Here is a 25,460-nt window from a genome sequence, read left to right on the forward strand (position 1 = left end):
ATAACACGGTGGTACCGTGATACGTTATACGGCATCAGATTTTCACCGGATTATATGGTTAATTCGTGAAACGTTCCCCCACATACGGCAAATGAAATTTCATGTCGAAGAAGACTAAGTTAAAGCTGCTTTAATAATTTAATATTATTATACTTCCTTGAACCAGTTCTCCGTATTTTAGAAGATCGATTTAAGGACGGTTTGTTTATTAATTATTAAATAATTTATTTGAATCTTAAATGTGAATTTTTATACTGGCTCAATAACATGGCTCGGTTTAGGGGCCATAGGCACAATACTTCTTCAGGGTACCCCAAAACCCATTTTTCTTTCTTTCATAGAAGAAAAACAGCATTTAGAGAAATTATAAGGTTTTGGGGGGTCCCCTAAAATCTAGAGATTTAGGCTTCGGCCTAACTAGTAATCGAGCCCATAGCCTTGGGCCTGGGTTCGAATACTAGACACATACACATACACTTGTATGTGCATAGTGTTTTTTCGGCATGGGGGCATTTAAATACTGTCGAACCAAATGGAGACCGTCGGATCCGTCGCCCGCGCCCCGCGCGTGGTTCTTCATCAAAATTGGCATGCAGCCTAAACAACGGCAAGGTAAATGATACGTTGAAACTCAAGACGGCGGGCTCGTCCCGTCGATGGTTGCAGAGTTATGCCACCCAAACATAGCAATTAAGATTTTTATCTATAAGAGTACGTTCAGTTTTATTTCTTCCTTTTTGCCATCTTTGCATTAAATAATTTATTTTCGCTGTTACTGGTTATTTCTAAAATACGGAATCATAATTATTTAATAACAAATGATTTTTTAACTTTTCGAACAACAGCAAATCTCTATTAACTTCAAAAGCATCTTTATATTTTCATTTTTAGTTCAAAGGGGCTTTGTCCCTGAAGGACTATTGTTTTCGTTTTGCTATTTTGCGTTGAATCACTATAAATGTCCGTTTCACTTTTCAAACTGTTGCCACAAAATGTTAGAGTCCTGCATTATATTTGAAGAAATTAAATAATGAAAAACCTGCATAAATGTATGTATATTTCTCACATTGTGATAAAACAACGGTCCATAGAGCCATCGAATTTTGAATGACGTAATCCTACTGCGAATATGGGCATGTGGAAGCGCAAATTTGAAATTTGGAATTTGTTTTATTACCGATTTCATATTTTGTAAAACGTTAACGAATTTTTGAGTAACAAACTCAACGATTTGAAAGCGGCAACAATATCTGCGGGGAGGGGGGAAACCTTTTTATCTCCAGCGCGCGGAACTGTGTATCGGAAATTCTAAAGATAGGATCATTTAAAAATTATTTTGCGACATTGCTATTGAACTGAAATTTATGGTTTAAGTGCGAAGAACATGATATTTAATAAATAAAGGTAACTCACAAACCGTTAAAAAAACGCCCCTTTAAACGTAATTTAAAATCTGAAACCTTTCAGATTTTTTATATTTTTTTTTAATTATTATTGCACAGGTATGCAGGGATATATTTTATGTAGAACACGAAGTTACTAAGGATTAGTACAGATAATCATAAATTTCATATGTACTTGCGGTATACAATTTGCGTTTTAAAGTAAATTTTTTGAACGGTTTCTTGAATTCAGAAATAAAGCCAAAAATATTCTGTATAGTGAAACACAGCGTAGATAAATTTACCACGTGCTCATATACATCAAAATAGCTTACCGAAGGTATCGTAAATGGTCTCCATCAGCAGCAACTGAACTCAGTTTAGTCCATCAATAATTCTAAAGTACTCTAAACCCTAACACCAGGCTTTACATAGGAGGCTTTAACATATCAGAACCAGGAATAGAAATAGAGAAATCTTTTCTCGAATATCTTGGAATTTGACTTGCAGTAAGTATCCCACAAACTGACTTCAGTTTCGGTGTCTAACTATCCTAGATATTTGGGTTATATTTCATAATGCCACCAATTTTATCGCGAAACAAACTATTTGTCTGAGAAACAAAAAACGCAGTACAATACATCGCTGAATAGCCATTTTTAAGACACATTCAACTATATTTACAATGCTTATCGCTATAGCAATGCTATTAGCATCAAAGGACACAGAAATTTCTCAAGCCTCGAGAAAAAATGTTATGAAATCATTTCTACGACTCTCTAATAGCTTAAAGAAAGTAATATATTTATTTAAAATTTTCATTTTATTTTTTGCATATTTTTATTTAATGAGAAGAAGGAATAAAACAATTAACTTTACATACCTGAAATATCATTAACTACACACAATTAATTAAACTGAGCATAGAGTCAAAATTTCTGTTCGGACTACAGATGTTCAACTTCTAAATAGCACACCTAATCCCAACTCGACAGTAGTAAGGGCGTATTTATAATTCCTTCTGACAGCAAAGGGAAGGAAAACTTGGAGGATATCCACCAATAGCAACAAAATAAACTCTTTATGTAATTTAGAAACTTTGCCAACACCATGACAGCAACAGACCTTGAGATTACTTGGAACATTTTAGATACGACTAGGAAGTGACACATTTCCACGTCTAACATTGAAAACAAAAATTTCTGACAGTCAGCAAACAATGAACCATTTCATTCAAAACTTCTGACAGACATGTATATTTAATGTAACAACAATTTTCAAATGCATTGAAACTCTGGGAAAAAATAACTGATGTCAATAAACAGAAAAATCAAGGAAAAATAACTACAGCATACATATGCCATGGAGGCTTATTATTTCAAAATTTTAATTACATAAACAGCTATTTATGTATATAAATTAGATTTCTTATAAGAAAGCTATTATTATTAATTATAATTTAATTTTTAAAAACATATAAGAAAGCTATTATTATTAATAATAATTTAATTTTTAAAAAATATCTATTTTAACACATTTTGGCAAAAATATGCTGAAAATTCCAAATTGTTAGCCGAAAGAGGCAATTTGCGCAGAAAGGCTATTAATTTCATTTCCGTATTTTGCGTCGTCCCCTATAAAACGGCGTTTCACTTTTCATATTGTTGCCACCAAATATTATTGCGCTGCATTATATTTAAAGAAATTAAATAATGAAGAATACACATGAATGTATGTATGTTTCTCGCATTGTGAAGAAAGCAACGGTACCTAGAGACATCAGATTTTAAATAACGTAGAATACAAGCACCTAGAAGACCAAATTTGGAACTTAGAATTTGTTTCATTACCTATTTCTTATTTCTTAAAACTCTGAATCTTTGATTAACAAACTCAACGATTTCAAAATAAGCAATGGCAACACTGTATGAAAAAACATTTTTAACTCCAGCGCGCGAATGAAAAAACATTTCCATAGTAACTATCAAAGTAAACAAACGCTAAAATTCTCAATCATAGCTATTGATAAAATATTTAGATACTGATGTTGACTAAACCATCACAAGTAAAAATCAAGAGTTTAATGGCACTGGCGCACAAGACACTTGAGAGAAAATTGAAAAGCACAAACACTGGCGCAGAAGAAACATTCGTTGTTAGATAGGTGATGATTATTTATTTGCATTACAAAATGTTAAGTTATTGGATTACACAAATACAGAATTTAACAAAATGTTTATGTTATGCATGTGTTAAAGGATGGCAAACTTAAGAAGTCAGGTGCCTTTAAAATGTCAAAAAGTCTCCAAAATGCAATACATCTTAAACGTGACCTGGTTTAAAAACGTGAAATTTTGTATAGTTATTTCGATACCCTTAATAATATGTTTGCTACTTTTATTTTATATTCCAAACATAAAAAAAATATTAAATAAAATACCTTTCTTGTCATCCACATAATACTGTAATTTGTACTGCACGCAGTATTATAAAAACGAATTAGTATTTTTAACTGATTTATTTATTTATTTCAAAATAGAAAGTAACATACGATTAAAATGACCAACGTTAAAAATAACAGAATTATACTTTCTTAAATATAACATTATTTATTTGTTCATTCTCCTAGCACTGAAATCAATTATTTTTTTAATTTCTAAAATTTTTAGGCGAGAGGCTTACGGTTACTCATTTTAAATTCACTCAGGGTTTATACAATTAGTCTTTTTTTTTTTTTTTTAATTCTGACCAATGGTTTCAGAGAAATCGTGCGCGCAAACAAGAAATTACCTTCAAATCCAATAAATGCATATTACTTTCTTAATAAAAAATATAAAAATATATGTATTGTAAATCATTGTAGAAGTTCGTAAGTACAAATAGTTAGATATTTAGAAAATATTGCGTACATACGGATAGATAGTGGCGAATGTTTGCGTTTAGATATTTCAATAAGAATGACAGTCATTTTACGTAAATGTTAAAAAAAAAAAAAAAAAAAACTCGGGGGGGGGGGGAATCTAGTAATACATAAAAAAACACTCAGCAGAAATGGACACTAATTAAGAAAAATCCTTATAAATACTAAATCATAAGACTGACTGATTGTTTCTGACAACCTGTGTGCAAGTGTCACTTAATGACCCCGTAAATGGTTACACCTGTTAAAAAATTTCCTGTTCCGGCAGGGATGATGCGCTCAAATGTCATTTGTGCGGAATTCCATGTGCGCAAGTGTCACATCACGAGAAATGAGAAAATAACATTTTAAAATTTTAAATATAAATTTGATAATCTGATATAAGGATATAAGATTCCCCAAGCAAGATTAAGTCTCCCCAAGTAAGCAGACGAATCAACGAACCCATGATCCAAGCATTGTTTTTTTTTCTTTAAGATGAAAACCTTCTTTAGTTAAAAATTTAATCACAGTAAGATACTGCATTTTAAACATCTGAGAACAAACGAGCACATTACTTCATTCAGTAAACAATTAATTCAGTTACCAGATTTAACACTGCAGTCTACTTCTTCTCCGTATAGGGAAGTCTCACTGCAAAGTTCATTATTTCGATGGCGCTAATAAGATTCAAGAAACCGTTATCAGAGACTTCAACAGTTTTCCAAAAGATGAGTTCTGACCTTGACTTCCGTAAAGGAATCAAGTTAGCTGTGAATGTGGCCAACTATTTTTTTTTTTTTTTCTTTTAATTAAAAACACAAAGAATTCCCCGTGTACCACAAAGTATCACAATGTGTGTCAAACGTTGATCAAGATTATCAAGCGTAGACTTAGTAAGCCAGGATAAAAAGCAAAAATGTTACTTTACTTAGGATAAAAAGTAGAAACGTTGGTTTCTTCAACTTTCTATTTTTTACAAACTCCTTAAATTTTGTAGACAGACACATTGCGCATAAGGTGCACCTTTCTGAATCATAACTTTTAAATTCAACAAATAAAAATTAACAATACGGGCCTGTGATAAGGTTACATAAAGGAAGAAGAAACTGAAGGTTAATATGAACAAGGATGTCTGGAGATCATAAAATGAATATTATTTTTATTTAACTTTTATATGTTTTCAATAGTTGTTAAGTTGAATTAATTGTTTTAAAAAAATAAAATTAATATTGGCATTGTTTCAAACGCAGGCTCAAGCGCCACGTATTGCTCTCGCACGTAAAATGTACAGAATTTGAATTTGTTTAAATAGTTAGGTTTTTCTCTTGTTGATTGTATGTAGCCATTTTGGGGAGGGGGGGCGATCAATAAAATTTTCCTGCGGTGTTCCATCATTAGAGTTTTAATTGGAGTTCAACACCACACCGTTGAAGCACTAACACTACACCACAAGCCATTTTTAAATAATACTTAAATCTGTTCGTCTTCAAGACATGTTTTAACTTTTCAGCGCTTCTTTCTTATTTTCCACAGTCTACACTGCATGGTTACCGGATTAAAAATTTCATTTAAAACCAAACAGAAAATAGTTTAAAAAAAAAAAAGAAAATTAAATGTATATTCTTCAGATACAGAAAAACCAAAAGAAAATTAAATACGCTCCTTAGCCTAAGAAAAGAAATTAAATACATTCTTCAGATTATCAAAATATAAAAATTTCTGTATCTAAGTTTACCATTCTTAATAAAACCTGTGGAATTCCTGGCATAAATTTTGTCAAATGTAATACTTTACTTGTAGTTTCTGCAGATATAATTACGTTAACACTTAAGAGGTTATCACATCTAGCGACGGTCCCTACTAGACGAAACTATTCTGAGAAATGAGATTATGGTAGTAATGGTTTAAACGGGAGGATTCATAAAAAAAGAGCTCCACTAGAAACGAAGTCCAGCCTAACTACGGAAACGATGTCCCGGCTACGTGGGATTTTTTGAAACCTGGGCGAGAATGTTTCGGCTGGAGCTCTGTCCCGCGTAGAGGTCAACTAATCAGACGAAAGTTCTGCTTCTGAAGGATCAAGTGTTCCTAACCTGAGCAATGATCGATTACTATTTGGCATTCAAGCCTTTGTAGTAAGTGAAAATGGCAAAGAAGATTTCTTGCTTTTGTTTTAACTGAGGATAAAAAATAGAATACAGTTTTAATTAAGACATTGACAACTAGAATTATATAAGACAAGTGAAGATCAAGACGGGGGGAGTTAAATAGTATACTATCTACAATGATAAACATACACACACATATTTCGGAAGTTAAAATCAAATCAGCTTTTGAATTCTTATTTTGCTATCACAACCACCATACAGCCAAAACGTTTCGGTAACTAAAGAGTTATATATTGAAAGTGCTTAATTTTGGATATAAAATTAGTTTTTTTTTACAGTAATGTTTTGAAAAAGGAATTACAGTGAGTACTGTAATGAATTTTTTACTAATGTTTTCAAAAAGAATCGTAGAAATTTTACATACGATTTTTATGTAAATAATTATAGTTTGTAAAAATAAACCGGGAAAAAAAGGCAAAAATCCAAATGAATAAATCTTAAAGCCACGAGAAAGGGTTAGATTTCTGAACTTGGCTCCAGAAAATAGGCTTTTCTAGGAACTTTGATATGTAAGAGGTCAAGGTCCTTTCGGATTTCAGTGCTTTGCTCTATACAAATCAATATCAAACATGCAAATTATCTTATGTTTACGGCATTTGCTTGACATCTACTTTGGCAAATACACATATTCTTTTACGTCGGTTCAATAAGCACATAATCTACAAATGAAGACGTATAGAACTTAATCTTTTACAACTGCCAAATACTGGACAGCGATAGCAAATATTTTATAGTAAGTCTAAATTTGTCATGATGTTTTCCATTTTTTAAGAATATCATAAACGAAATAAAAAAGTTCTTAAGAGTTCTAATCTGCAGCTTGGTGTTACTGCAGCAATGTAAATAATATTTAAAAGCAAGAATAAGTTAATTTCAAACAGCATTTTCAGCTTGTACGAAATTTGTTTAAGGCATTCGGTATAAAACTATTCACAAAATTGTGAATAAGTAAATCATTAATGATTTAAATATCCTACTGCGCCTTCAAAAAAGGATTTTAAAATTTTAAAGCAAAGAAAAATTAAAGTTGACATTTTAGATTAAATACAATCTAGTAAAAAAATCGTTCACCGAATATAAAAACAGCCGAAAAATCATTCAAATATAAAAACAGCTGAATGTAACCTGTTCTCAAATCGATTCTTCACTGCAAACATTTACTGCACAGAATGATCATTGTTTTCCCGCTTATCCGTACGATAAAGGAACATAAGCTGCATCTTGGTACTGTGTTGGATTATCCAAAACAAACTGCGGTACGCAACAGAACAAACATGATACTCAAAAAGGTTAGCTGATCTCTTGGCAGTTGGCAAGGCTTAACTGGAGAATGACGTAAGGCCAGACAGGTGGGTGTTTGGAACTGGTTATGACTCGTGAATAACTTTCTGAACGTCATGCCTCTTATTTTATCTGACGCCTTTTTGTGTTCAGTGGAACTGACAAGCGAACACAACCAAAGTTTCTATTTGATTGTAGGTTAAAAAAACCATTCCTAAAAGGTATTAAATGTCAACCTATGCGTGACCTTGTCATTTTGCGGAAGTTATTGTACGAGGTACATGAACACACACACAAAAAAAAAGAAGTAAAACCGGCAATTTTCGCAAAATTATTACTGCCTCATTATTCATTTCGTAGATTTTAGTTAACTGGACATAAAAGAAAGTTCTAATAATCCCTAAGAAAACTGAAATATTTGCAATTCTTGTTTTCACGCTTGAAAATGTAGAGGTGACGATTTTTCAGTTCATTCTTTCACTGCCCTGCGTTGGTAACTTAGCGTTAATGTATATATCGTTTTTGGAATGCATGATTTCATTTTCGTATCGCGCATACATCTTGTCAGCGCATTTGTTATGTGTAAAAGAAGTTCTTAGGTTATAACATATTTCATACATTTTTCCATACTAATTATCTGAGCCTTTTCCTTGTCACCTGCCATCAACGATTCTAAATGAAGGTTTGAATCAGTTTGATGTGGGTTTATGGATCGAATTAAACAGCTATAACATTAAGCAATTAATTAAAATTATAACTCCGTAATCGAAAGATACGGATTTCACCTACATGTTACCCAAAACCTAATGCGATGAAATTCCGTTTTTAAATTTTAAAAAAATTGTGAAAAATAATTCAGTTTTTAGTTGATGATAGAGGTTTATTTTAATATAAAATTTAATAAACAGCACAGTTTCCCCTCTCTTTGATGCTAATTTGGTTTTACTTCTAAAGAAAATATTAAGGAGCCTCAGAAAAATCAAATACACCTAACAACCTTATCGCTGCCAAGAATTAAATATGCCGGCGTCTAGATTCAACATATACCTCAAGTACAATCTTCTGAGTTATTCGTTATCAAGTTTACTAAAAACCTTAACTAATGTTTGCGCAGCTGAATCTTTATAATGCATTTCCAGTTCGTTGCAAACGAATACAATGAAAAAGAAGAATAATTTCACTGCACAAACTTTACTGCTATAACAGTGCTTAAATTATTATTTTTTTTTTTTATACAGTCTTTGAAATTTCAGGGAAACGAAGTCACTTCAATTAATTTCAGCCTTATTCTGGGGCTCTGATAAATCACAGTTGGAAGAAGACGAAAGTAATAATTCTGCACAGCTTTCTAGACCCATCCGTTATTTCAATGCGCAAAAATATTTACATCAGTAAAATTCTTACACTAAATGAATAAATACGGTTAAATATTTAAGTGATTAAATAAGAAACAGGCTGTAGATGTGAAGAAGAACAGCAGACACATCACAGCTTATAAAAGTCCTAATTGGCTATCAAATATGCAGTAATGTCTAAATAACACTACCCCGTCCATTCCTCGATGATCTTTCTAATCTCAAATCCCATTAATAAGTTGCATTTTTCTCCTCTCTTTTAAACACATAATAAATGAAGGATTCGAAATATTTGGAAGAACGATGTCAATAGAAATTAAGGGTGTCGGATGATGATTCTCCGCACCCAGGGTTTGGCGAATGGGTCCCCTAAAAACCGCGAAATTTCCCGAAACTGTCACCACTACTAATTGCTGTACCTTAGTCCAAAGTGACTGTCGCTCGTCGAATACAAGCTGTAACTTATTTTCGGACACTGTCATTAAAACCCTCCAGCCTTTTCCAGAACAGTTGTTGATAAATGGAAATGGCGGTTTGGAAGTTTAGGAAAAAAAAAAAATTAGATGTATGTCACACGGAGTTCGGTCCGGGCTGTATGAAAGGTGTGGCATGCATTCTATCTTTTTTTCGAGCCAAACATTGGATAACAATAGTCGAAATGTGAAGGCGTGATTTCCATAAGCGCCAACCGAATGTTACACCCGGTCAACCTGGTTTGTTGCAATCTGATTCAACAATACCCGAAACGTGACGGCGTGCAACCTGGTTTGTCGGATCTGTTCGCTCGATTTTCACAAAACTGTCGGATAAATTGACCAGTAATAGTTGTATATTCAGCCATTTCATGTTAATAACCTATTCCATGGCAGTCTAAGAAAAAAACACGCATTCTTTTTTTCTGCCGACTTTATAGTTTTGCTCTTCTTTGACGCGAGAGAGCTTCATGATTTCCTATGCTGATGCTAGTCTGATTGCTTTCATGATCATAATGATATAACTAAAACTTACTTGCAACAATGATGGATTTAAATATGTCTACTAAGCTCAGCTATAAGATTACGAAGTTTCCGACACCATATCTCTCTGAGCTTTCTTCTTAACATTTTTGGCACAGACGCATCTCTCTGCAGAATGGTAAATGCGTTTCTATGAGAAATGTGTAACATATCCGCCAATCTATATGTTTACCTACTAGAACAATGACTGAGGTTATTTTTAAGATAATATGCATTGTCAGAAGAATCAGATTTTTTTTTTCCAAAGAAAAACACACTCTTCTTTAAATTGTTTGAACCACCTAAATGCTTTTGGTTGAGGTAAAGTATCTAATTATTGCAATATTTGTTTGACATTCCGTCTGCAGCGGATTTCTGCAAACGAATACAGAAGTTCAAGGTTGCATATCAGATGCTCATCACAAACAACTCCATTTCCCGCCGAGGCGAGAACTGAACTACGGTATGTTTGGAGTATCATTAGAACTAACCATTGCCAGATTTACTTCCATTTCCCCTTCCCCCTTAAATCCGAGCTATACGAGAAAATTATTTAGCTACTGAATATCATACATACTGTTAAAAACTATTTTCAATATATATGTATATATACGTCCCCCCCTTTTTTTTTTTTAAATTTTTATTTCCCTACATACTACAAGTTTCAATCTACACCGCTTTATTTTATCCCATCCGAGAAGATTAAAGAATCATATATTTTATACTGTCTTAAACAATCTAACCATGCTAATAGGGAATAGGGAATAATATAGGGATGTTATATAAATGCCTTAAAAGACAATCATGCTGGGCAAATAGGCCTAGTGTGCTTTGCCATAATAAAATAAAAACAAATAAAACGGCGTTCGGGAGAATATTATTTGAACCAAATATAAATTCAAAGACTTCCATGACTTTGCAATCAATTATTTGTTACTAGTCTATTAAAAAAACAGTTCCCCTTCGCTTTACGATAATTCTCTCGAGGGAAAAAAAAAAAAAAAAAAAAAAAAAAAAAATGTCCGATACTCTGAGATATTTATATAGAACGAAATCATGTCTTGCATGCAAGCTAATCAGAACCAACAGACGTTTCATACGCTCCACTGACCAGTGCATCGAATTTTTCCATTAGGGTAACCTTAAAAATTTCAGACTAAAAAATACAAACAATATCTCAATAAATAACTAAATGATTTGCTGGATTTTCCAGAAACCTTGTGTAAGTCTTCGCATTTAGAAACTAATGGCTAGCTGGTAATAAGTCTTACCACTGAATCTGCACTTAAACCTCATATACGTTTTAATTTAATAAATGTTAAATTAAGTAAGTGCTGCAATATTCCGGTTATTACCCTATCTGTCTCTATAAGTACTAAATAAATAAGTAAATAAATAAAATCTTGCCTCTCACAACATTTTAAAAAATAAAAGAAGGGTTGTTTAAAAATCATTTCTTCAACAAATTAAGTATGTTTTGAACTGACAAGTCAACACCAAATTGATAAAGTATACATTAAATTTAGAAGTACAAATAATATTTTTACAAGCCAAAAGAAAACACAACGCAACAAATAAGCATGTGTAGGGTGAAAACACAAATATCACAATTTACTATGAAATCACGTGAACTGAAGCTATAAATTAGCATAAGTAAGTAATTAAAATTACCAAATACAATAATTAAAATTAGTAACGAAGTATAATTAAAAATTAATGTACTGCTTTAGTGAATAAAAATATATTAATGTTAAATTAATATTTTCAATATACTTGTACTGAATTTCTTACTCTTTTAAATAGATATATAGATATTTATGATGTAAAATGGAATTCTACTTCATGAGTAATACACTTCTATAAAATTAAAATCAGAGTGAGTAAATCTATAAATAAATCTTATTATCAGTAATTCATCAAATGATTCGTTTTAATATTTCCTTAGATACTATCACCCATAATACATACTTATAATACACATTTAACAAAATATTTGCTTCACGTTTTCCTGTGAGAATACAATATAACAAAACAGCTAATATCAATTAACGGACATAACAGTGAGTAACAAATACAGACACAGAAACCCACCGCCTGGAGATACTACTACCCTCTACCACTTCCTTAAATCCTTTCCGAGCGATTCAAAGTGCGCCTTTAGTGGTTATTTATAGGCACTAACATTACTTCATTCACTGCAATTGAAATCAAAAGCCTCCCATCAAAATTATAGCTTTCAAACAAAGTGTAGTTTTAAGAGTTTTAAGTATTCATTCAATATTAGTTGATATACTTACGAATATGTGTCATTACCAACCATCGCAACAGAAGAATGGGGAAATAAACAAAAAGTAAAAAAAAATACCCCGGAAGAGAGAGATGAGTGCTTAATGGTCCTCAGTCCCACTCAACCTTAGAACTACTACTCTTGAACGTGGCGCCATCTGTTAAATGAATTACAAACTAACACGTCAAACAACAGCTAGTTCTTTTATATTGAAGTTAAACAGATGGAGTTGCTTGCAACGTTTCCTTTCTAATGCAATGACAGGAAGGGGTAGCATGTAAAGTAAGTGTGTTTGAACTTCGCTTTCCTTATCATAGTTAATCTCTCTTATGACGGAATTTAACGAAATTAAGTGCCTGCTTTTGGTTTCCTGATTTTTTTAAGTATTCATTAAAATTTAATGGTGAAGCTTAGTCATGCTAACTTACTATGAAAAATATTAATGAAATTTGAAAAATTCAATTTTCTGCGAAGACCCAACTCCGATTAAATTATTATTGCAGTTTTGCTCAGTGGAAAAGAGGAAGTACGGACAGTACATACAAAGATGGAAAAAATTATACTATAAAAAATAAAAGATAATAAAAATATTTATCATGTTTTCATTTTATCATGAATTATGAGACGAACCAAATGTGATTAAACATAGTTTATCAACACGACCGGTTTTAAGAAGGTTTTTTTTTTTTTTTTTTTTTTTTTTTTTTTTAGTGTTTGAAGGAATTCTTCAAATAGAAAAATTTCTAAATCTTCAGAAAACTACTTTTTAACAAGTTTTTAACAAGATTCATTCTTTAACAGTGGTATAGGTAACAGTAGTGGTAGGATATGGTAGTCAAAGGCATGTGACATGGGCGCCTCTGGCACCGGGTTGGATTTGGCGCACTCGGGTCCCTGAACCTAAATAAAAAATCGATAAATATAATTTTCATATTTTAAAGAGGGCGCAATTTAAATTCTCGCCATGGGCGCCATTTTACGTAAATACGCCAATGGTCTTTAAGAATGATTATATTGAATCCAGCTGCCACAAACGTTGAAAAAATTGTTTATCTTCGAAGTAACGGGACAGATTCTAGTGTAACACTTCATTCAGATGTCACAGTAGATGTTATTTCCAAACATACTTTCAGTCCTGTGGGGAAGTATGCAGGAAATGCTACAGTTAAATTAAAATTCGACTTGAAAACATACATCGTTAAGTGAAGTGCCAAATTCATCTCTAGTTTTTAGAATGATCGATAACGTTTTATAAGCTTTCATTTAATACACTTAGCGGTGTTTTACTGTTAGTGCAATTCTGCCATTGATGTTCAACCCACTTCCTGATAAACTATCCAGTTCAAATTTTGTACACACACTATTTGTCGATGATAATGGAACATCATAAAGTGATTTTTTTTTTCAAAATTCCATTTAGATTTTTTTTTTTTTAAATGAATGTCAGAGTGATTTTTCGCACATAACTAAAAATAACAGAATTCTACTATTTGCACCAACGAATAAAGCGGAAAAGAGTCTTTTCAATGAAATTTCTATGAAAATTATAACTTAATTTTTGAATTTTTAGCGAATTTTTTAAAACCGTTCGTTGTATATGTATCTTGTTGTGTGCTAAAAATATACGAAGTTATTTAATTTTTTATGGTGTTATGAAATACATCATAATATATTCCTTAAAGCGGCTAATATTTCTTTCATTTATTCATCGATAAAGACAGATATTTATTCTCTTAACAAAATTTCGCGATTTAAACTTGTTTATCGGAATGATAAGAAAGCTTTTAATAAAAGTGTTCAGTTTGTTTGACAACACTACAGAAATTTCATTTCTACCGCTAAATGTGCAAGTTTCTATACGTATAAGACTATTTAATGTGATTTTTTTTTTTTTTTAATCGGAAAAGGATTTCTAGATTATAGAAGTGACTGAGAAGTCGGAAGTACTCATCATGGAGATAGGAAAATACATCAGAAGCTTTAACATTTGAGGAAAGATAAGCTTTACTGCGCAATACTATTCCTTTTCTTCCACAAAATAAACACCTTACGACAGAGTTATTTAACAGGAGAAAAATACATGGAGGTAGGAAAGGGAGGAGGGGCCATTCCGCGCTAGAAGTGAAGCACTGCTTTGAAGCTTGGGTCACCAGACGGGATGTTCTTTGTTTACATTCAGAAGCTCGCTTGACAAGATTCTGATAGTATTTCGACACACGACAGTTCCATAGAAATCGAAAAAGGAACACTCTCGCATGAAAGAAACATTCATAGTGTGATGGATAATAGCAATTTGTATAGTTTACAGACATTTACGCAAAAATCGCATCTTGGTTATTTTTCGATAACTAACAACAGCAATTATGATTATGAATTTGTTTTATAAAATTCTAAGCTGTTGCACTACAAAAATATAGATTTTAAGAAAATTGCTAAAAGAGATCTGCCAAAATTTATTTTCTAGAAGATTTGAAAAGTTTGAAACTTGATGGCTAAATGTAAATATAAAATTATGTATGATAAAATACTTGTAATTAGGCACATAGGTCAGATTAAGTTTTTATTAAATAGAGTAACGCATGCAAGGGCTATCTGCCTAAAGAGAGAGATGCCATCATGGAGGAATTTTGAAGAAAAACTGACCTTTGAGTGGGTATTAAAAATAATACTTATAATTTTCATTCAAATTATATTCATATATATATTTTTTATGTAAAACTTTCGGGTGTATGCTAAATTAGTGTAAATTACTTTACACGAAAAATATAGTGAATGCACAGAAATTAAAGATTTGCACATGCCGGAAATGATAAATATGAAATATGTATGGGTATTTATGCATGTGCTTGCAAAAAGCATGTATCTGCCTTTGACAAAATACTTAAATATTCATTAAATTATTTATAAATGTATTTGAAATGAAGAATTTATTCACTTATAAACAACTGTGAAAGTACTGTGAAGAAATCTAATGATTAAATGTATCTAATTTATAATGATTATAAATGTTATCTAAATATATAATAACCTGAATATTGAATTGTAAACACAAATTGAAATCCTGTTGACAAATACGTTATAAAACTATTTAAGCAAGAATTGTTCGTATTGGAAAGCAATCTGTTAAAAGGTATTGTAAAGCAAATGCTATGAGATGCGCACTTAAGAACGTAATAAAGAGTTTTGGAATATGTATTGTTGAAATGAAGGGTAAAAAAAAAAAAAAAAAAAAAAACTGATAAGTATAATTAAAAGAATTATTCCCTTTACATTTTATAATAACTCAGTTACAAGTTTTAAATAATACTTTAAAAAAATCCTTATTTTATTCCCTTTCAGAAATGTTCAGAGAAAGTTAAGTACTATTTAAAGTATTTCGCTAATTTCTAATAATTCTCTAATTTAAAATGAACCGAATAGAGCATTAATTATAAATTGACTTACATTTTTCGATTTAAAAGAAGCCAAAAAATCATGTAATATTTAAGAAAGTATTTTAGGAAGAAGCTCTATAAATAGAAAAGAAATAATGCATAATTTTAATATTAATAATACAATAAACTTTGATCTTAATTTTTGTACCTTAACCGAATAAAATCGAATTACCTTAATTTTTTTTTTCTAATGTAATTAACGAAAACTTGTGAAAATATTTCATTCAAATTAAACCATTCTGAGAAAACTGTCCTGTGAAAAGTATAGCATTTAATTCCGTTCAGAATGAAATGTTTAAAAATATGTTGTTTTCACATACTTAGGACTCTGAAGTGTTGTAGAAAAAGAAAATATATACATTTATATGTATATTTGCAACGTAATTACAAAATATTTACACCCGAACGCGTCAAATCCCATAGAACTCAATGGTAAATGACCCAATGTTTTGGTCACCACGTAGGGATCGCCGGTGCTTCAGAGCGGGGTACGGAGAAACTTGTTTAGGGCGACTCCATCTTACTTCCTACCTCCATGGAAAAATACTTAGAATCTCAACTATTACGGTCTCCCTACCAACAAATTTTATATCATAGGCATGCAAGATAGTATAACTTTCTCTGACAATTATGAATAATGCTTAGTTTTGCTCTTCTACTTTCCTGGTGATTAAACAGCTGCCGCCATCTGTAGGACAAATATACTACTAACACTGCTAGCAGTAAGTTATTTATGAAAACCTAAAACGATGAAGAGTAGGTAACTTTTACGTTAACTAAATAATATATATAAAAATATTTAAAAAAGTCTCCAATATGAAAATTTGGAATCACACTTTTATAGCTCAAAAAGATCCCCATTATAATTTCAAAGAATTACAAAAAGTATTCTATAAATTTGAGTCTTAACATTTTAAGATAACTGACTTGCTTGACGAAACTGAAAATAATTTGATACTGGTATGCTTAACTCAAGCAATTGCGAAAGATCTTCCAGTTAAGAACCTCAAGAAATTAAGGATGTGAACATAAAATACCATATTTAAGATCAGCTGTCTAAAACAGCGAGACAGAAGACTAGATATCGGAAGAAAATTGCTGTGATATTATTTCATTGTAAATTTATGTAAAGGGATTTATGCATTTATTTAATAAATAAAAACTTAATTATATAAGACATATTTATCTCACCGGTTCCCAGGATTACAACGACTATTTCTCTTAACTAATGATATTTTCTGTTTCGCCATTATGTAAAATACATGAATTGAAAGCAATATATACCTTAAAGAGATTTCATTCGAGGCATTAAACAACTAAAAACTAATAATATAGATCCTATATTATTCAGTGAATTATTGAATTTTCAAATGTTAACGGACTTTTGGGTCACATATATTTTAATTTTTATATTTGAATCTTCAGTCTTTTCCTTTGTTTCTCACTACGCTATTAAATATTACTTTTTGTCAAAGACAGAAGGAAACATGAAGTATTCTAAAATAGTGCTTTATCACTATGTCTTCCTGAATTAATCTCCCAATTTTGCACATTAATAATTTCACTTCAATAGTTTGAATAAAACAATACTATCTATTTATCGCAAAAGTATCGTGAATTAGTATTTAGTGGAGAGGCTTATTGGAGAATTTAAACATTCAACAATAAAAATTTTTTAGACAAATTCTTGAAATTAACTCTTATAATTTTATCTATTATTGAACCTATCTTTATATTCTAAAAAGCTAGCTACATCTGAACAGAAGATTTATTTTATTATTTACTATTTTCAATCCGTTAATACTTAAAAATAAATCTGTAAATACATAATTTTTCAATACAGGATGAATAATGAACGTTATTCTATTCAATTACAACTGGACTTCTGCACCATACCTTTATTATCATTATTTATTCACACATTTATTTTTGTTTCATTATTTTGCATTCGATGATTAAACTATCGTATTGTGGCCCTAAGCTAGATAGAAAATTCTTAATTACATAGATAGTAGGTCACTTAATCACTGAACAGAAACACGAACAAACAGAACAGAAACAAGTTTAATAATTAAATACCAGCTTCCTATTACGCGTTCACTGTAAATTAGAAAATAATAAACACATAAATAAATAAAAATTATAAGTTAAATTTTATTTCAACTCACGTATTCGGCGGAAGATAAAAAGTCTCCTGACTGCCTCCTTTTAAGTGTTCCTCGGGCAAACTGTAATGCTTTCGCTGTTTCCTCGATGACGTGATGAAGATCTTCGGAATCGGAATCCGAATCGTTACTCAGACTTGACTGACGTTGAGATGGCGGTAAAGAAAGAGTCTATGCAGAGAGAAAAATAACGATCAGTAACAATAAATGAATTGATGCAGACATGCGATATTTTATTCTGCTTCAATCGAAGAGAATGAATTGATTCAATTGAAAAATTATCAGTATTAAAAAGTGTAAAAGAACAAGGTATGATACATATGAATATGAATAAAGACATTCATATTATCCAAGCGGTATTATTAGAATTTTTATTACCATTGAAAATACGTCAGAATATTTATTTGACAGCTGTATAACGGGATGATTGTTGTGCACCAAGTGAAACTACATTCACATACAATACGTACATCTAGTATCCATTTCTATAACTTACGTTACTGCTAGGTTGTGAACAATTATTTAAATAAGAACGTTTTGAACTCCGCTTCATATATTAAGAAGAAATAAAAATGTTGATGTGATCAGCACTTTTGTCTGTAAAAAACACCACAGTCTGTGACATTATTCGTACTTTCGGTATCCAAGCACAAACATGTTACATAGCGCACCAGCATACTTGTGCAAATTAGAGTTTTGCCAGTTTTCTGCTAATATTAAGTGAATCCAATGGATTTCCCTTTAAAAAATTTAAAAAATCTTCGAAGGCTTTGCTTCTGGCACTCAGACAACTGCTCTTTGACAAGCAAAGAAAGAAAGTACTTATAGTGAAAAGCAAAGAAAAAAAGTACTTAAAGCGGTAGAAATTACTTATTTGCTGCTTTCAAAAATAAAAATAAAAAAGTTCAGTTCAACCCTCCTTATATCATCACATAACTGGAACCATAGAAAGAAATTCTGTCGTTAAAGGATGGGGCAATCGAATCCTCAATTCGCATAAATTCCAAAAAGAAGTCAAAAATCGAATACTTGAATTTTACCTTTTATTCTTGATTCACATATTTCGAATCCTATTTGAAAAAAAGTGGTAAACCTTTAACTCGGAAAAAATTAGTTTTTATAATATCCAGCGAAAGAATTTATTAAAAAAAAAAAAAAGGTTTTTATACAATAATCTTTTATTTAAAATGGATTTGATAATTAATGAACAAAACGGAAAATGCAATTGATCAGAGTTCATCCATAGTTTTATACCGCGAATAATAAAAGCCTGGGTATGCATTTCAATATATGAGGGTAGATCAAGTATGAACAAGCCTTTTTTAAAAAATAAAGTTTATGTTAAAGCGTTAATTGTTCTAATTCAGAAGTCAAACAACAAAAATCAGCGTTATACCTACAAAATTTTCACAGGACTAGTTTCGATGGTTTTACCGAACCATCATCTTCAGCTGCAAAACCGCAAATGAACAAGATAGGAAATAATGATTAGATAAGATAAGAAAGCCTGGACAAGAATAAGCAAGTGGCGCCATCTGTTGGCGAAACCAGAACTAAAACATAATTTCTCTAAAAGCCGAAGGCAAATTTGGATTGGAATTAGGATCGTTAACTAGAACAGAAAGATTTTTATGAATGTGAAATGCCTCTAGAAAATCCAGTTCTCCAATGGAAGATGTTTTTTGAATAATTTTGGCAGCAGAAAAATTGAAAGTGTGATTTTCGGACGAACAATGTTGAGCAACAGAAGACCTCTGTGTTTCCTTTTTTCTAACATATGCCTCATGTTCTTTGACGCGAAATTTTAAGGCTCTCTTAGTTTGGCCAATGTAAATTAAACCACACTGGCAAGGAATCCTATAAATACCCCAGGAATTCATATCCGGAATGGGGTCCTTGAGTATAGAAGTTGGAATTTTATTGATGGGAGAAAAAACAACCCGAAAGTTAAATTTCTGCAAAATATGTGCAACTTTATAGCTAATTGATGGAAAGAAGGGAATGACAACAGAATTTTTATAATCTCCTAAAATAAGAGTGTGGCTTTTAGTGTGTTGAGATGAGAATTTTTTAACTGCTTGATTAATAATGTTGGGTGAAAAGCCCCTGTCAATAGCTATTGCTTTTAAATAATTTAGTTCTTCATCAAGGGCTAGTTTGGAGGAGCAAACTTGAAGAGCACGGAAAACATAGGAATAAAATGAAGCTAACTTTTGTTTAGTCGGATGACATGATTTAAAGTGTGGTGGAAGGCAAACCGATGAAGGTTTACGGTAAACTGTAGTACTGAAGTTGGATGTGTTACGTGTGACCAGAATCTCGAGAAACGGAAGAGAATTGCAAGTCTCAAGTTCAAAAGTGAACTGAATAGCAGTATCAATAGAATTCATTGTTGAAAGAACTTTATTTAAATCATCTTTATTACCTTCAAACAGGGTAAAAGTATCGTCTACGTAGCGGAACCATGCCGGGAAGTTTAAAGTTTCAAACAATTTTGATTCATAATAATGCATGTAGATATCAGCCAGGATGGGACTGAGGGGACTTCCCATGGCTAATCCCTCAGTTTGCTTGTAATATTTATTTTGGAAAACGAAATGTGCTTGTTTCAAACAGAGTTGAGTGAGAGAAATTAGCTCATCAATTTCGATGCATTTCGTTAATTGTTCTGTCTTACGCTTTGTATAAAGCCGGGCAGAAACTGTGGGTCTGCGCCGCCGAGGACGAGGTCTCTGGACCTTGGATAATGCAACCTGGTTAATGCAACACCAATATAGCAGGTTCCTTTGAGGTTCCCGGGAAAGAGATCCAGGTCTAGCGCTCTCTGAAAAGTCCACATTTTTACGAAGTCTCCTTTGTTCGCTGGTAATGGAGTTTTGGCTTGCATGCTGTTCCTTCGCCTTTCCTTTTCAATTCCATGCTTGCACGCTTTGATTCTGGGCTATAATGATGCACTCATATCTCGCCACAGGTTACGATTTTATCCCTCCCCCCCAAAAAAAAAGCTTCTATTTCTTCGAGACGAATTTAAAATAGTTGAGAAATGTTAATTCGCGCAGCATCTTCATCATCATTCAGCAACATCGCTCATCATTTAGCGACGGTGACAGGGATGAGCTTAATTTGCAACACGGCATTGCTTAAATGTTTAACACCAAACCTTCATTCTTGACTATGAAAGGGTTCCTTTCTCAAACAGAGCCTACAATCTGAATTTCTCCTGGTTTCACGTTTTCGCTGTTGAGGAGCTCCCAAATTATGCGCTGCTGAATATTACAATTATGCGTTGTTCAGCTGAGACGAGCATCTCTTCTCACTCATCGTGACGACTACTAAACGAAGCTCGATGCAAACCAACTGATTTGGCTTCCTTTAATCTAGGCAACCTAACATAACGATCTTGACAGTCCATTCACACACAAATACCCTTCCTAACGCTCAACCAATAAAGGCTCATTCATAGTTGTTCACCCTAGTTATGTAGATGAATTTAAATTAATTAAAAGCAGCTTTAAAAATTTATTCTAATTAAAAATTTTTAATAACAAGTAAAGGTTTACTTTTCTTCTTTTTATTATTCTTATATGAAGGATATGAGATATTCGAGATACGAAAGGTACCAAAAGCTTCTAAGATTCGGATTCGCTAAAATTTAGAACTCGCCTCGCCTTCCATTTAACATTTATTTGGGACATAAGTTTCATTTCCAGTTTCTTTACAAATGTAAAGAAATGCAGATGAAAAATTATCACAGTTAAAGATTAGAACTGTAAAGTCAGATCGCTCATTCAGACATCAGACTGCAGCATCACAATACCAGCAATATCAGGGCAACAGCTGGATTACCCTTTTAAAAGCAATAACATCGTAATTTTACCTTTGACTACGACTATATTCCTGAAGTATTTTCATATAGTTACAGCTAATTAATCGTGTGTAAGTTTCAGAGACTAATGACTTAAACAATTTACTTTCAGAGTTTCGATCCAGTAAACAACAACAAAGGACTCTGCGATTAAAACTGAACCATGTCTGATCTATAGCCACAGCAACTGGAAACCTGGAAACATCTATAAATATCATATTAAATGAAGGCTTGCTAAAAGAAAATAAAATGAAACGCATTAACATAATTACAGCATTAAGAAATAAATGACCATGATATGTTAAATAAAAAATTATTGGTCAGTTAATGCATTTGCATTTGGTTAAAGCTTAACGCATTTGCTTAAACAATTTTTGAATTGAAGCAATCCATTTTACGGTTAATCAAAATTCCACAGCACGTTATTTAACGGAAGGCCTGTTCACGGATAATTTACTGCCTAATGAACAAAAAAATTCTGTTTTTGACTTCCTTATTTTTCATAAAGAGTTTAGGAATAAAAAGAAAGGAACGAATAGCTCTTAAACAGCACAATAAGGGTAAAAACTTTATCAGCATTCAATAAATAATCCTCAACTTCCTGAAGCAAAACAAAATTTAACCAACATTTGAATGAGTAATTGGGTTTTCTTTTAATAGGAAATCATAGCTTTTTCTCTATACCTTAAATCTGCTCTCGTAAAACAAATATAGGCATTTAAATAAACAGACGACTTCAATTTTTATTTTCATTATTTTTTTATCAAAATTCTAATTGCATGTTCGTTAAATATTTTTTTTTGTCCCATCGGGCTTAAAAACTAAAAATATGAAAATTAGCAACACTCACCTTTGATGTTTTTTTGGAAGGCAATTTGGAAATTTCTGTTTTGTTGTTGTTACCGTCAGCAACGTCCAACAAGCGCATGGGTTGACCAATGGCAGAGCCGTAGTCATCACCAAATTCTATCAGCTTCCTGATAGCGTCCTCGTCCACCGTGGTTTCAGAATATGCCTCACTCAAGTACGGCATGTCCTGTATAAAGGAAAAGGGTAGCATAAAAAAAGGTAAGAAGTCAGCATACAAAGGTACTTAAGGCACTATCCTTGTCCACCATTTTTTGCATATAAGTAAAACTTGTCGCCAAATGGTGTGATTTAGCGCCAATAATAGGTAAGCCTGATATCATAACCTTTCGGATCTTCGCCTTGTTTTTATGTAACCCCCGATATATCCTAAATAAAATAGTTTAGTTTTGTAAAGAAGGATACATAACTACTAGTTCTCTGTTTTTTCTTCGCATTAAAAAATTATTAAAATTTCGGGCCTGTCTTTTAAGACCCACCATGCAACAGAGCCATTCCAAAGTTATAGGATTGTGACATTGAAAAAGTGTGAGTTATATGGTATAGTTATTGTGTACAATATGTTATTTGATTTGAAAACGAATAAAAAAATGACAAAGCAACCCTAAAATTGTGAGAAGCAAATATTCATTAGAACGAGACCCGAGCAAGAAACGAGACCCGAGAACAAGGAACGAGACCCGAGGGATCAAGAATTACTAAATAAACATCGATCTATTGTTCAATGCTTCTGCGGGAATGAATGGCACAAGTTTGGCGGCGTTTCCGCAGACTTTCACGTTCGACAGGAAAGTACGTAAATTCCACAAATTTATATACACAACCAAATATACATATATGCGCACGTTTCGAATCTGTTTGCTCGACACAATTTATGTGTTACATAATTGTAAGTATTCAAGGTAGCAAAAGGAATTTTGATATCGAGACTAGAAACAGTTCTGTTCCAGGATGCTATTTTATATGAACTGATATCTCAGTGAAGCTCAGAGCCGCTCTGCATAAATACCTTGGATATTTTAAGTAGTTATTTATAAATTTGCCACCTCTATTCAGCTGAGAAAATCAGTGTGAAACTTTTCACGAACCGAAGTTCTTGCCACAGCTATTTTACATAATTTTTCATAACAAGGAACAGCGATTTCCTGTTGTACCTGAGATTTGAAATCTGCACTTTTGTTCACTCTTAACAAAAAAAAAAAAAAAAAAAATGTAGAATTATACTACTGATATTTCATTAAATCTTAATTACCAAAGTTTTATGTTATTCGTATTCTGAATATATTTTACTGCAATACTTTTTTTTAAATAGTTTTTGTCCCATGTTGTAAAATGTTAAGCTTCTCTATTTTGGTTAATAAGAGCATAGACAAAAAAATTATTATATATACGTAAATATTACTGTAAAAACGGTTAAGGTAATTTAAAATACATGCTTTGAAAAAATTGCTTTAAACTTCAATTAATAAAATTTTTATGAATAATATACTAATTTCCGTAATTAAGAGAAAATGAGTATATGGAAAAATTCCAAAATATTTAATTGATTGATTAAATTTATTTTTCATTGGTAAAGTCTTTAATAACATGCATTTTGAAATTTGACGTAAGAGTTAAGAGAAGCTTTCGAGACTGCAATTCTAGATAATATTAGTATTTTTCTATCAGAAAACAGTTTTTACGAAGGTAGGCATTTATTTAATAATTTCAATCAATAAATTTAAATGCACATTTGTACATAAAACTTTTATTTAAATTAAATGAAAATTCTGCGTTAAAGACAAATATAGAAAAATTAAGGGAACATTTCTCGTGCATTAATTAAAGTACCCCTAAAATAAAACAGTGAAAATTTTAAATTCTGTTTTCTTACTTTTAAAACTTGAAACCTTCTATATGTAAATATATGTCTACATCATATAGTTTTACCTGCACATGCACCATTTCAGACATTAAATCATAAAATGAAACTATAATGGTTTATAAAGCACACCCTTAATGTTTTTCAGGATTAAGTAAAAAATAGTTTCAAATTAAACATGTAAACAAGAGAATATATTTTAAAATTTGATACATGCAAATATAAAACATAAAAGCATAAAATTAATACACGTATAAAATTAAATTTCTCGTTTTATACAAGTACGAAATTAAATGCAAGAAATATGCAAGAAAAGAAAAAATTAATTTCAAAGTTTGATTCAAGTGACAAAAAAGACCAACCAACATCAAGGAGATAAAGTTACCAACAAGCAAACAGCAGAAACTAAGCTAAGTAAAGCAATGCAATGCAAAAAAAAAAAAAAAAAAAAACTCACAATTCAACCTTTCTCCGTAAAAGTGACTAGCAAAATGCAATGTGTAAATAAATTTAAGGGCACACATTACTAAGACGTAAAAAAAGAAAAAATTAAGAATATTTAAAAAAAATATTTTCAGTCTTTTTATAACAAAGAATAAGAGTAATAATAATAATAATAAGGAATATAAGGTTTAATAATGAGAAATATTGAATTATTTGAATCTTAAATTAAAAACAAAACATAAGAATTTTAAGAATTTATATTTTAACAATAACTGCAAAGTGAATAGTGAATAATTACCACACTGACAAATAAATATTTCGATATTCATACCCCTCCCAAAGAACTTCACTCCGTTAGATGCATCTGTTTGAAATTATAGGATATGAATGTCATTCAAACGTTCATCAGCTAAGACGAAAAAAGAAACGAATTCACCCATAACGAAGATAATTC

The 25,460-nt window shown here is 31.6% G+C and overlaps 1 protein-coding gene across 3 annotated transcripts in view; it reads right to left on the minus strand.

Moving 5' to 3' along the window:
* The window catches only part of LOC118181803 (uncharacterized), a 193,358-nt gene that overhangs the window by 51,001 nt on the left and 116,897 nt on the right, over positions 1-25,460 (minus strand). For all 3 annotated transcript variants that reach the window (XM_035351008.2, XM_035351006.2, XM_035351007.2), the window contains exons 8-9: positions 22,685-22,870; positions 17,973-18,140 (exon numbers count right to left, since the gene is read on the minus strand). In XM_035351008.2, the coding sequence (XP_035206899.2) occupies positions 17,973-18,140; positions 22,685-22,870 (354 nt within the window). The remainder of the gene's footprint in view (positions 1-17,972; positions 18,141-22,684; positions 22,871-25,460) is intronic.

Source organism: Stegodyphus dumicola, chromosome 2 (genome assembly GCF_044657685.1).
Source record: "Stegodyphus dumicola isolate Sdum_Otavi_A_Nest chromosome 2, ASM4465768v1".
Classification (NCBI taxonomy): domain Eukaryota; kingdom Metazoa; phylum Arthropoda; class Arachnida; order Araneae; family Eresidae; genus Stegodyphus; species Stegodyphus dumicola.